Here is a 14319-nt window from a genome sequence, read left to right on the forward strand (position 1 = left end):
CTTGATGTGCCCCCCGCCACCGCGCCGGCGGCTCCCATGGCGGTGGCACGGAAAATCAAAACTTTGTTGACGGTGAACATCTTGGTCTTCGTGGGCATCATCCTCTTCTCCGTCTACTGCAGGATCCAGGACCGCTCCCAGGAGCTGGTGCAGATCGTCCGGAGCGCGGACCGCCGGGCCAGGAGCCGCGGCGCCAAGGTGGGCAGCCTGGCCGACAGGGAGTCCATCCTGCAGCGCCTGGACCACCTGGAGGAAGTGGTCTACAACCAGCTAAATGGTACGGAGGGCTGGGAGGGGACGCGGCGCCAGTCCCGCGGTGCCCCGTGTCCTGGGAGGGTGCCGCAGATCGGGGAAGAGCACCCGAAGCGCCCGCCCGCTGGGGAGGGAAGCCCGGGCACCGTGCGCGCTGCCCCCGCTGCTAAAGAGCTGGAAAGGAAGGGGAAGAGCTGGCTGCAGGGCTTTGCTGGAGGGATTTGTTCATCCCCCCCACCCCCCACCCCCGCCAACTCTCGGTCTAAAGTCAGGACTTCCTCAATAGAGGCAAAGTTAAGGAGGCTGCAGAGTTCATGGGTTTAAGGATCGGTGGAAGTCCCTACGAACTGTACCAGGTTTTACAGTTTGCCTGGATGTATTAACTCTGCATGGGTAGGTGTTTGTATAGCAAATACATTGTTAGGTTGTAGCTGGAAGTCACATATTTGGTCTCAGAACTACTTCAAAAACATTCTACTGAGTTCTTACGCTGTGTACCTTTAATGGTCTATTTAAATGTCTTTGCCATTTAAATTTGGTATCGTCTATGGTGAGGAGGGGAAGCATCCACCACTTCTTTTTATGACATTCTGTTCTAATTCACCAGGGTTGAAAAAATCTTGGTAGGTAAGCAAAGAGCCCTTCCATGGCAGTTAGAACAGGCTAAGCTATAAAAGTTGTTTAGGACAGCTAACATTTCATATAGAAACTAATTCTTCAAAACAAGTGCATTTGTATTTGCACAGATTCGTAAAGTTTTACATGTGCAACATCAAAGAAATGGGTATGTGATTAAATACATCAGTGCTTTGGACAAGAAGAGGCTGAAGGAGTAAACTTTTACATGAAATTATAGTATAAATGTAACAATTAGTGTCTAGCACCAAATAAAACTTCCAGTGTAGATATGTTGAAGTATACCAAACGTGCTTCTAGGCTGCTTGTGAAAATCTTACTCGTAACATTGATTTAACAAAGGCTACTGTCATCTCAAAATGCAGACAAATAGGAGGGTTAGGATAAAGTGTATTTCCTATTCCTACTTTCTGAATGACTGTATGAATCTAAGTACGTTAGACTGTTACGGTAATATGCAGTCTATGCCAGCAAGTGTTATGGAACAGGCATTCCCTTATGCACTCATCTGTATAAAACGGGGAAGAGAGAAGGGGAATGTGGAGTGTGGGTGTTAGTCACAAAAATACACGTTCATGAATTAGAGACAAAGTGTCAACAACTGTGTTTCCTAACTGTATTCTGGAGCAGTTTTGAAGAATGTAAGATTTAAGAGGGAAATCCTCCTCCCAAATTCAACAAAGTCATAGAGTTCCCAAACTGAATTAGATCAGTCCCCAAGCTATATCCATCGTAGCTCAGCTGAATGGGTTTTTTTGGCCCGAATTGATTTGTTCTTGGTGGTGTTCATAGGTGAGACTTTGTGTAGGATTTACCTGCTCGGGGTTCATCTCAGTGTAGCATCCCCTGGAGAATCAGCAGGGGTCCTTAATGTAGTAAGCAGGCACCGTTGCACATAAAGACTGTGGCTTCACAGTGAACAGGAAGTTCTCTGTTAAGTATGCCTCTATTTTTGGGACCTTTTTCTTCTTCTTCTTTCATTTGGTTTGTTGGATATGGAACTTCATAGTGAAATTACTTGAACTTAAATGTTACGTTGCTTCTTCAGGTCATAATAAAGACTGCAGACAGTTTCTTCTTCTTGAAAGTTCTTACGCAGGAAAATACTGAAAGTTTTTCAAGCTGAGCTGTTCAAATTTCCTATTCATTTCCCTTCAGTTTGTCTCTAACACAGTTGGGTTTTTTTATTACACAGTGGTACATTAACACAGATTAATTTTTTCATCATCATTGTGAAAAAAATACTTTGTCGCTTTCTTCTTCTTTTTTTTTTTTTTCCATCCTGGGCAGCAAAATCAAAAAGTTGTAAAAAATTAGGAGGTGCTCCACTGAAATCATCAGAGTTGCATCTCTGTAAGTGAAATCAGGATCAAGCATCTGTGTTTGGCTTTAGCTCGCTGGTGTTCCGTTTTTAATATCATGACTCATTACTTATGCCATTAATGGGCATAATGCTGCTCTGGCAGCATTGAGATTCAAGAGAGCCTGCCTGTGACAATGCCCTACCATGTCTCACAGAAAGACTGGTATTAGAGAAGCACTCTGTCTGCTCTGGAGCCGTGCAGTTTCATCCTAATGTTGAGTGAGGTTTCTCAGACATTATCGTGTATACTGCTTTATCACAATGTTAGCGAGCCATCTGAGGCCTTTTTGGATGTTACTTTTTCATGAGGCTGGTCAAAGTCACCCTTGATGGAGAGACAGACATGGGCAGATGGATTTTACTCATAAGGAATATGAATTCCTTGCATACCCAGAACTCCTGCAAGCACCAGGAGTTTGAGTCCACCTCAATGTTATTGTTATGGTAGGTCTGCCCAGATCAGTATTTCAATTTTCTACTCTTGGTTCTTTCTGTTTTGAGATCAGCAAATTTAGAGCCACCTATTAAGTATCTTATATTTTTGGTAATAAAGTCTCAGTGTTCTTTTGTTTTATCTTTCTCTTCTATTTGCATTAGTTAGTCCTAAACTGGTAAGACCTTACCTGGCTTTTCGAGAGACTCTGTTGAAGATCCAGTGCAATAGAAAGACACTTCTGTGAGAGACCAGCCCTGCAGCTGCACCTATACAGAATTTTGTTTCTGTCACACTTATTTGTCTGCATGCAATCAAAGAAATGTTATTTGAAAGTATACCTTCTGCAAGGAAAAATAAACACAAGCAGTAATGTTACAAGTGTTACAAGACTCAACCTAAAACTGATCACTAGAGAACCCATTAACTTTTCAGTCTGAATAAAAACTGTGCATACAATGCCTGCGGAGGTGTGTGTAGGACGCAGAGGGCCATGCATGAAAGTCAGTAGAAAGCTGGTCCTTGCAATTATCTTTGGCAGAACGAGAATTTTTAGACTAGAATGAATGAGAATTGCCATGATTCCCTGCAGTCGTGCTGACATACACCCAAACAATAGTTTTCAGTTGGCTCGTGCTTTGGTTTTCTATCAACTTAGAAAAATAGTATTTCTGAAAGCTTTCTTTGTGCTCAGTTGCTGCTGATTTTGGTGGAAGTAAATGAACGGAGAATGCAAAGGGAAAGGAAAGCAATTAAATGTGTCTGTGGAATTTCCTTGGTGAAACTTTATATTACCTCTTAATATTTGACTTTGGGTATAACTCAGTTTTTCAAAATAAATGTTATTCTAGATCTAGTTCATGAATCTATATATGTTTTTTGTTTTTACTATGGTATTTCTGTTGATGAATATGATTTATTGTCAGTCAACACAGTACTAGTACCAGATACACTTAGTAGCAATTCATGAAATGGCATAATGATAATACCTTGGTGTTTTCTTCCTTTGCCTCTATTCTTTGTAAAGGGGAAAAAATAAAAAAGATTTAATTGACTGAATTTTTCCCCAATCAGGTTTGCATCTGAGTCTGTTGCTAATGATTTACCATAGAGGATAAAGAATTTCTGATGCCCCAAGTAGAGCATAACCTTTCATGCCAAAAGCAATTGAAGGGTCAGACTACAATTTCACTGTAATTGCCTTTTTCCCTTTTCACTGTCTCTTTCCAGTAATACACAACAATCAATACAGCATGTAATTAGATTTCATTCAATCTGCAAAGATTAAGAGAGTTTTCATCTTCTCATTATGTATGCTCACATCGTGTCTTCCTACCCATGTCTTCCACATTAGACCTATTTGACCTGTTCTATTGCAGACATGGAGGGATAAGTTTGGAGTATTCCCTTGAATTTGACAGATTATCATTCTTTATACATAATAATTTGATTTTGCTCTCTTTGGGAAGATTAAATACAACAGCAATTTCCAGTATGATAAATGGGTTTTATATTGCATATGCATTTCATGGAGGAGGCTAGGGAAAAAAAGTGGACAATTCACATAATTGCAGCACACAGGCTTAAAATGATGGAAATAGCAGGTCCTAGGTGCAGAGGACTGATTCATGCAGACTGTGACTCCTGATTTTTAGAGTGTACTGGAAGCAAAGTGATTGCATTTAAAATTCAGCCTGGCAATCTGCATACTTAAAAGGTACAGTAGTATTTTTAAAAGGACAGTTTATTCTTCATAGGCTTGGGACTGGTTGAAAATGGTTCCAAATTTCCATATCGAAAATAAGGGTTGGGAACAGGCTGCAAATGAATCATGCGAATGTCCACATCTGATTTATCAAAAAGAAGCTTTTACAGCTGGCAGCTTTCAGCTGAAGAGTAATTTCTTTGCACAGAAGAGAGGTAAAAACCACATGTGCATGGGAGAAGAATAAGTGTGACTGCTACCCTTGCATTAATGAAACTGCACCTTCTCATACCCACATACAGATTCTCATGTTGTAACTATTTCTATTTAATTTGTTTATGGTCTGATGTTAACATGCATCTGATAAAACGAGCACATAATTATCTCCAAAAGTATCAACTTACTCGTGGGGCTTGCTCTCAGCCATGTGCTTTCCTTGTCCTAGTGAGTGGCTTCTTCATGCGGTCTCATTTTGAGGATTGTTTTAAGAAATGCAAGGTTGGGCCTAGTGAAGGCAGGAGTGAAAAATATAAACTGTTTTGTTTTTTTTTTTTTTAAGTTAGGCTGCAGTTTATCAGTTTACCACACAGAGCCTAATAAGTATTTCCAATTGTTCTGGATCAGTTACTCAAGGTTAGGTAAGTAACCATTGTTACAGGCCTGACCTTCTGTATTGCAAAGTGATGGTCAAGTCCAAAAGACTGATTTCCACTTCACATTGGTGTTAGCTGTGTTAATCTTGATTTATGTAGCTGAGGAAACTCATAATCAGTGCTCTCAGCAAGGCCAAGGTTGTATTCCCCAAAATAAGGGAAGAAAACATCATGAGTGAATATTTAGGTAGCCCCTATAAATATATAAGGTAATATTTGAAATAGTATTACTCTATTTAGATGCTTTAGGAAGAAAAGTTCTAAAAGTTTGGTAGAAAAAAGAGGGTAAATCTCTTTTGTAAAACAGCCAAAATTGCATTCAGGTCTTCAAAATACCAACAAATACAAAAAATATGACTCCATTCCAGCAGCACGTCAGTGATTTTAAAGTCTCTCCCTGTATTCTGTGTTTCATACACTGGTAACTATTTTTTTTAATGTAATGTTTCTGCTTTTTGCATTTGTTGCTGGGAAGAAAGCTTATTTTGACAGAAAAATCATGTGGTAATTTTATCATTGACTCACTTATTTGTGTAGAACCTGAATCATTTGTGCTGTATAGGATTAAAGGCAATGTTTACAGAGGTGGAAAGAGAATCTTTGACTCGTGTTGGTTTTGTTGCCCTTTAGGAGGTATTCCAGTTCTGTTTCTTTCCATTTCTTTGTAGATGTGGCTGGAGTTGGAAAAGCAAATATGGGTCTGTCATCTTTCTAGTGAAGAGCTGCAGTGTAGTTGTTGCACATCTATAACCACCACACAGGTTTAGAGGATTAGAAAACCTGGCTTTAACTTAATACCCTTGATAGTGGGAGGTGGGGTTGTTTTTTGAGTTTGGGGCAGGGGGTGTGTGTTTATTTGATTTTTTTAGTAAGTAAAGGCAGGTAGTAGTTAAACCAAGAGCATCATTTAGCAGTGCGGTCCCAGCCACTGAGTGCATGGCTGTTCTCCAAGGAAATAATAAGATTTATGAAAGGAAGGAAAAGAAGTGAGTCATGTTTAACAAATCTTCCTTTTATTAATGCCTCTCTCTAACCTTACTAATGGATACTCAGTCTCTCTTTCTCAGTATACTTGGCATAATTTTTATTATTGTTATTATTAGTGGGGTTTCACTTGGCAGTCATTTCCATCTCTTAGTTTAAACTAACAAACTGAAGGGGGCAGAGGGGGGAGAAAAGAAAAAGAGCCTGTGATGTTCTGGATAACAGGAGGGAAGCAAGCCAATGACAGCAGAGCAGCTTCCAACCTTGTTGTAGTCCTATTGATCAAAACTGTCCTCTGAAATAAGAGAACTTTAGCTTTTGAGAATGAAAGCCAGATAGAGATGCTCCCACTGACCCAAAGTCATCTTCTCCTGAGAGCACAGAGCTAAAGCAGTCACGTGCTAACTGGATGAATATATGACTTGTGTCTGCTTTGTCTAAAACCCATGGCTATGGTGCCACGGAAATGGCTGTGAATATCTGGAAGCCTCTAGGTGGAGGCAAAACCCATTTCAAGGACAGCATGGCAGATGCAAACAGATTAAAAATTGTCTTTTTGCCCTATATTTTTTATTGTTTCAGGTGTTCTGGAATATCCAGGTTTCCCAGACAGTTTTAGAGACAAGCTACAGCACAACTGACACTTGCTGGTTATTCAGCAGGTCCTGTAGGACATAAAAAGAGCATAAAAATTACCTGTAGCAAGGCTATCTCCTCAGCCAAGATTTGTTTGACTTAGGGAACAGAAGGGAGTAATCAGGGAGCAGCGTGATGCAACTTGGTCTCGGGTCCTCTCATTTAGCTGGGGTTACTTTGAGTTTAAATGCATGATAGTACTGCTGGGGATGAAGGTGACAAACTTGGTTCTGTAATTTATTTCTCAGTCTAATGTGCTAGGCTTTCGAGTTCTTAGTTGCAAACTCTCTAGTACGCTGAAGAGTATGGAATTTCACCTGCTGAAGATAGCGTCAAAGCTCGATAGGGTTCATCTTTTCAGTGTTGGCTTACCTCTAATTTCTGTCCCGTCTTCTTTCATTGCCCACAGTATCCGCACTGGTAGCATACAAGAGTACGGCATGGATAATCTGTATGACTTCTCTGGCCTTGGTTTTTGAACTCTGAAGCAGTAGGAAAGGGCCTTCATTTGCATCAACAAGAGGTCCTCTAAAACAGAGAGAATCGAGGATGGGATTAGTATTTGTGGCAAAATGGTCCTTTTTTCAAATTGAGCTTCACCAGTTGGCTTGCTGAAGTGATGTCACACCTGTGATCTGGTGTAGATCTAAATGGAGTGAGCTGTGTGTATATATGCAAGTCTGTAGATGTCCAAGGAAGTGGTATTTTGGAGCTGAGTTCTGCTTTCTTATCTCTCTGTTTAATATTCTCCTCCCACAGTGAGGGAAGTGGGCTTGTGCTTCTGTGGTTCTTTGCACTAGCTTTTTATTTCACCTGGTTTAGCTAACTCAGACTCATTGCTATGCATGGAAAGACAGCACAGCAGCACTTTCTGTGGGAAATCCAGTGGAACATCCAGAGGAGTGCTCACACCACTTTCCTACCCCTCCTTACCCCCCAGTTTCATTTTTGAATACGTGTGTGTGTTTGTTTGTTTATGCTGCTTATGTCAACTTGCTGAAATGTGTGTTGAGAGGGCTCCCTTCAATGTCTATAGATAGACAAGTTTGTTGGTCTTCTAGAAAGAGGAAGAAATGGATGTCCTCAGGGTAAAGTAAACCCACTTGCTGTTTGCCATCAGGCTAAGTTACTCTGTACACTCTGCCCAGTCTTTCGAAGCAGATGTGGCTACTTACCTCTCCCTTTATTTTATTTGGATGACTTGTTCTGAGGGATCTGCTCTCAAGCCAGGGATGAGCCTAGGACCATGAATTGTTTTGTATCCTCAGCGAGGGGGGTCCTTAGTGAAACAATTCAGTAGAAAAGGGTCAGTTTGGGGAATCTCTGACAAATGGCAGAAGGCCTAATATATATATACTTTTTTTTTAAAATATGTCCTTGATTACAGGCTTTGGAGGAGAGTCTGAGGGCAGCTGCAGGGTAGCTAGCTGAGGAGACAATAGACTGATTCTGCTTTGTCATCATGAGCAGTGTGGATGCATAGTTTTGTCAGGGGCTGAAGAGTTATCTAAGTAAATGAGCAAAACCTTTTTAGAAAAGGTGAGAATATAGATTTCTGAATATTTTAGGCCTTGCACCACCTCCTATGGAGTTGTTCTGTAGAAGCCCTTTCACTTGCCACCACAGTCTGATTTATACTTTTAATACTTGAGCTGTAATTTACATGTCATCCTGGGAGAATGGGCAATGATTAAGAAAACTAAACCAAGGAAATGTTTTTTAAAAGAGCTTCTCTAAGCACTGCTGCTTAAAAATGGTTCTGTCTGGCAAAGGTATCTGATGCCATAATACTACAGGAGAGGGTTACCTATTTCACAGCATCATTTGAAAATCACATCTAAATAACCCAAACTCAGTGGATGAAAATACAAAGGAACATGTTGGGCCTCTGGGATTCTCTAATGCATTTGCTTCAATCTTAACCTCCTGGGCTAAATAAATGTTAGAGCAAATGCCTAAGAGGCAGCTGTAATGCCAGTATCTCCCTTGGGCTGAATAGCCACTGTAAAATAGTGTAGCACTGGCAAAAGCCATGCTATCCCCCAACAGATTCCCGACGCCTCCTTCCTCTCTGCAAGGCCAAGACATGTCTGTGGAAAGAAGCTGCTGATGTAAAGGCCTTTGTTATCTGTATGCCACTGGACTCCACTCCAGGAGGACAATTCCTTGGCTGTACAAACCACTGCTTTCCCCTCTTCAGGCAATTAGCTGTGGCAGGAGGGAGAGGAGAAAATCTGAGCCGGTGTAGGCAAAAGGCAGCCATGGAACTCAATTATGTACCTTTTACTTATATTTCAGAGCCACTTATACAGGCAATCCAGTTGCCTTTACTGGAGTACTCATGAGAATAAGTACTTGCTAGTGTAAGGGTCTCACGTGCTTTATAAGGCATGACTCAAACCAGGTTTGCTAGAGTTGCATTTGAATCACCGCCTGGTACAAGCAGCATAAAAAGTCTCTCAGCTAGGCTTTAATGTCTGATAAACTGATCAGGGAAGAAAATGGATCCTGCCAAGTCTCTCTCTTCTGTGAAGTTCTTCAAATATGCAGACACTGTGAAACACAAATACTACCCACAGAGGTTCACATAGGGCTGTGTTAAACTATGCAGAGATACCTGTGAGGGGTATCCTCCATCATAGACTTCATAGCCTCATGAAGCACAGAGCTGGTCTCTCTGGGATTACCAGTGTGTTACAAGGTTTTGTTCCTGGGGAGGACTGTTAAAAATCATGTGTGTGATACAGTCGGCCGTTGTGTTTAGTCTGGAATCTAAGTCAGGTACAAATCCGACGCTGCTTTCTAAGCAAAACGCAGATCCTGCCAACCCCTGTTCTGCTGTCAGCAGCGCGTTGTGTGGATAGTGATAGATATTGCTGGTTGGATGAGGTAACTTGCTCAAATAGGTTTTTATGCCTGCAGCAATGATCCAAACTTTCCTCAGCTCACCCGTGCACTTAGTCCTATTGAAGTCAGTTGTCTAAATTCATCCATGCTATTGGTCCAGAAGCATCAGCACAGCTAGTGGTTATCAGCCTAGTAACTCCAGTAGTAAATTTGGCCAAATGAAGGTACTTCTGTCACAGGATGAAGAGTATATTGGCTAGTTATGATGATATATATGTAGTATAAAGGATAAATTCATGCTGTGTCCCTGTACTGCTTTAGTATGGTTGAGAACAATATCCTTCCTCCTTGAAGGTTTTGGAGTGATTCCCCTTTCTAGTATAGATCTGGTGAGCTTTGTGTTTCTACCTCTGACCCCCACTACTGGAGTCTTTGATTGCTTCTGTGTTTGCACTGTTTGGCTCCAGTCTGCACTTTGCAAAAAGAGGTACACAGACCAGGAGATGAGATTAGCAGCCTTATCGTGGCTCTCTTGCTCCTGGTATCTGAGCAAGCTTTCTTCAGAGATTGATTTATCTGTTTCCACAACACTGCACAGTACTATCTACCTAAAATGGAGCAAACCTGAATCTTCTTCTCACACTATGTCTGTTATGTACGCTGCTGGACACAACCCCCCATGCCTCAGCCACTGCCTGTGCTCCCATGGACATAGCTCCTCCATCCCTCAGCCAGTGCCTGCATGGTAGAAGCCCTTCACTTTCGACCTTTGAGATCTGCTTATGCCTATGATAATTTTTGTCTTAGTTTGACAGTGCTGGGCAAATTGGTGCCTAACTCACAGAATCTAACTGGGATCTAAGACTAGGCTTTTCCTCAGGATTTGATTGAATAAGTATTTTCAGTGTGTATATGCAATTAAATGCATATGGATTACCTACGTCCTAGCTGAATGGTTTAACCATTAGTATATTGTTTAAAAAATAAAAACAAAAGGAGGATCATATAACTTTCCCTTTCCTTTAGGTGAAGAATAAGACCTCTGCTGCATTCTTTAGAGCTGTAGGTCTTATGTGGGCAAATGTTTTCAGACTCCAAAGCAAGGATGGGACTTTTCATTCTCCCCTTTTCAGTATCCTCTGTTGACTAGCTCCATCCTGAGCCTCAGCCAAAGGTTTGATCACTCCCTGGAGGGAGAGCAGGTCCTTCCTGCAAGCACTCAGCTTGGACCCCAGATGCTAGCACCTGGCAATTATCCTCAGTATGTTAGAGCACTCTGGAATGCATCAAGAAATGGAAATGGTGCGAGGTCACACACAGTCTCCAATTCCTGTTTCCCACAGCCCAGACTAGCATCCTAGCCGAGGTACTGCCGTACCATTTGCAAAGCAAAAGGGGCTTTGTTGCACAGGAGCTTATTTTTTTTGGAAGGTATCCACCATGACAGCTGGAAAGCCCTCTCCTGCAATACTGGAGAAGTTTGCTCCTCATTTTGTCTCTGGCATTTTTGGTGGGGTGATAGGGTTAATTGGTTGTTTTTCATTTGGATTCTTTACGCTGGTTTTGTATTTTATTTGGCAGTGGGGCCTTACTGCCCTTTTAGAAATTGAGTTTATTTTTTTCTACAGCTCTCATATGCCTCTAGGATGTGAAGCTTTTGTAAATAAAAATGTATTTTTTGTTATATTAACTCATTTTCAAGCAAGCTTTGTGTTGTAGAAAAGATTGGTGGTATTCTTTCCTGTGCATGCTCAACTGAAGACAGTGATAAGACTAAAAACATCCCCAATTGAAATAGCATTGTATAACCCAGAGGTTAGCTTTCCTCAGGATTAAAATTTGCAGTCACTTTATAGATTCCTTGTAAGGCAGATTTCTAGTCACCCAGCCATGTGTAAAATGAGGCTACTGATAGCCGCAAAATTTTGCATCTACAAAACTCAGTCCCATTGGTGACTACCACAAGCACAAACCTGCTGATGAAAGAAGCAGATGCCCATTGTGCTGGTGTCAGCTGGCCAGTGAGGCTTACGTATTCCTGTGCTGTTTTTGTTAGAAGCACCATACCGAAGGTGCCAAGCAGGGGCTGGGTACCATTCACACCTCTAATAGGAAAACCAGATTTTGCTGCACAGAGCTGTTAATCCTAAAACATGATGATAGATTGCAGGTGGCTCCATGTAACAGATGGGAGTGGACTATGAGGTAAGAGTGAGCTGATCATGTTCAAGTTATTAAACAACCTAATACTAAGCTGCCTAACTGCTGAAATAGTTGATGCTTACAACTTACACAAGCAATGAGTGGGTTTGGTTTGGAAAAATGGGTGGTTGAGTGGTTTAGGTGTTAGCCTGTGTTAACCCTGGGTTTGGAAACCACTTTTTTTTGGTAGTTCTGTTATATAATTTCTCTGTCACATGGAGAATTCCCAGAATACAGGTCTGCAGATTTAGGCTTCTGACTTGCAGCACCATCGCAGGGACGTGGGCAGCCAAATGCTCCACTGGAGCCTGCTTTTGTATTTCTTCCTGGTGACCAGAATTTTCTCCCACTTTTTAATGATCTTTTGCATCTGCTAGAAGTTGCAGCTCTCTCAACACTTGAAGAATGTACTTTGTTTATTCACTGCTAGTATTGTAGGGACAGTGAAAAGATCTGCAAGTATTAATTATAAATTTCCCATTTTTCTTCAATTTAATATTTGGCAAACTCACTTGATATATCCTTCCTGGGATATTCCTTTAGGTGTAGACCTGAATATGTCAGCACCTGCACTGAACACTTTGCTCTCAGCTACTCCAGCTTTGAATACACAAAACCAATAATCTTCGATTTTAGACATGTGCCAGCCTGATCCTCCTCCTGTAATAGATCCATCTGGCTCAATGGCATTTTCATTCAACAGAAAATTAATTCTGGAGCAGAAGTGGCTTTTATAATACTAGTATCCAGTGGGGTTATATGTAAAATGTTCTGTTTTCTGAAAGAGTCAGCTTGGTATGGTTCCCATATTGACAGCCGTGTTCCCATTTCAGGCCTACAAAACTCTAAGCCAGGCTACAGAGAGCCCTCTTAGATGAGGTCAGGGAATTAAGAATTTCTTCTGTGATTCATTCTGAACCTGATCTGCCTAATAACTGGATTCTTTGTCTCCCTCTTTCTGTCACACACTAAAAGTTCACAAAGTGAGATTTTTAAGTTTTCCTTGCATGGTGGGAAGAATGAACAGAAGATATGCAGAAATGGAGGAGAAATATTCATGAGAGTACAAAGATATGGCCTAACTTTGAAGCTGGGATGGTGCAGCCTGGCATGCCAATGGACACAGGCTGAGTGACGCAGCCCTCAGAGAAGGTGTTGATCATTGCAGGGTGCATTTCTGCATATGGTACAGGACTGCTTGTTTAGGCATCTCTCAGCCTTTAATCATACTGACAAGAAGCTGGAGCACAAATACTGCTGTCTTAGAGACACAGTGGAGGTTGTGGAAGAATGAGACCACTGAAATACTTTGTAAAATTCTTCTTATTAAAGTTGCTTATAGTCGATGAAGTGAGCATGGGATTAGTGAACTGGAATCAGGGTCCCTGCATGAGTCATGCTAAGACTGCTCTAGCCCTGAGGAGAGGTGGAGTTCCCCATTGCACCACAATGTACAACAGGTTATTTTTGGTAAAGCCTGTAACACAGTTTGACAATTCGTTTTCACGTAGATTGTTGATAACTATTCTGGACCAGAATTTCAAGTGGTGAAAGCTGTCTCTTACATAGCCTACTTATGGCACTGTAGTAGCAAGATCAGAATCAGGCCCAAAGGACAAGACAGCTAATGCAGGATCAACACCAATTAGACATGACTAGGCGATGCTACGTGTGACGGTAGGCTGATATATTCTCTGCACACTGTACCATCAGAAAACAAAACTGGATATTTCTGGATAGAATTTTATTTTGGAAAAAGAAGGCAGCGTGTGATCTTTTGCTTTTGTCCCTGAACTGGAAGAAGATGCCTCTAATCTGTTTGATGCGTGATAGTGCATGCCTATGGCTTCTCAGGATATGGTTGTGAAAGTAGAGGTTGATTATTTCCAAAAGTATTTTGACAGGTACTGGACTGATAAATTCCCTGTTTTAAAAAAAAAAAAAAAAAGGTTTTGTTTGATACTCTGCTGATGAGGCTGTGTGGATTTGGGATCATACATTGCTTTATATTCCTTTCAAAGGTAGGGAGAGAAAAGCACCCCTACTATAAACAGTCAGAAGGATTTATTTCTTAATAAATGCCAGGGTTTCATGGAATGGTGTGTCCTGCTGTCATGGTGCCTCACCTCTAAGTCTTGTGTCTCTCCCTTCCTAAGGGAAGAAGTGCTAATTTAGCAAGTCAGGCATTTCCATATGAATTTTCTTTAACATGGTATCTTTACAGGGAAAGTAGTTTTAAATGGGGTCACGGACATACCTCATTATTTCATTAGGAATCCCCTAATCTGTGACCAAACAGCATGCCGTTTTATCACTTAACCTGGTTTGGTTCTCATCATTGCCGCTAACACCTGACAAGAAGTGTGTGTAAGCTCACAGAAACAGGAACTGCGGGCTAAAGGAGCAGCTTTAGCGCTAGCTTCTGAGAAAATATTTAGAGCTGCTGAAATACAAGACCCAGGCTTAGGAGACCTGGGCTTTATTTCCAGGTGTGCCTTTCCTTTGCTCTTTAGCTGTGGTGCCAGTTCCTCTGTCTGCTTTTTTCATCCTCTCCCCTTATCTCTGTCCTCTATTTAACTGAGGAGGTCTGAGTCCAGACTAGTCTATG

General features: G+C 41.4%; 1 protein-coding gene across 1 annotated transcript in view; it reads left to right on the forward strand.

Annotated features, from left to right (window-relative positions):
* The first annotated feature begins 36 nt into the window (after window positions 1-36).
* The window catches only part of GALNT9 (polypeptide N-acetylgalactosaminyltransferase 9), a 156869-nt gene continuing 142586 nt past the window's right edge, over window positions 37-14319 (forward strand). Inside the window, exon 1 of the mRNA XM_010581699.1 lies at window positions 37-277. Within this exon, the coding sequence (XP_010580001.1) occupies window positions 37-277 (241 nt within the window). The remainder of the gene's footprint in view (window positions 278-14319) is intronic.

The sequence above is a fragment of the Haliaeetus leucocephalus genome, unplaced genomic scaffold (assembly GCF_000737465.1).
Source record: "Haliaeetus leucocephalus isolate CR32 unplaced genomic scaffold, Haliaeetus_leucocephalus-4.0 Scaffold802, whole genome shotgun sequence".
Classification (NCBI taxonomy): domain Eukaryota; kingdom Metazoa; phylum Chordata; class Aves; order Accipitriformes; family Accipitridae; genus Haliaeetus; species Haliaeetus leucocephalus.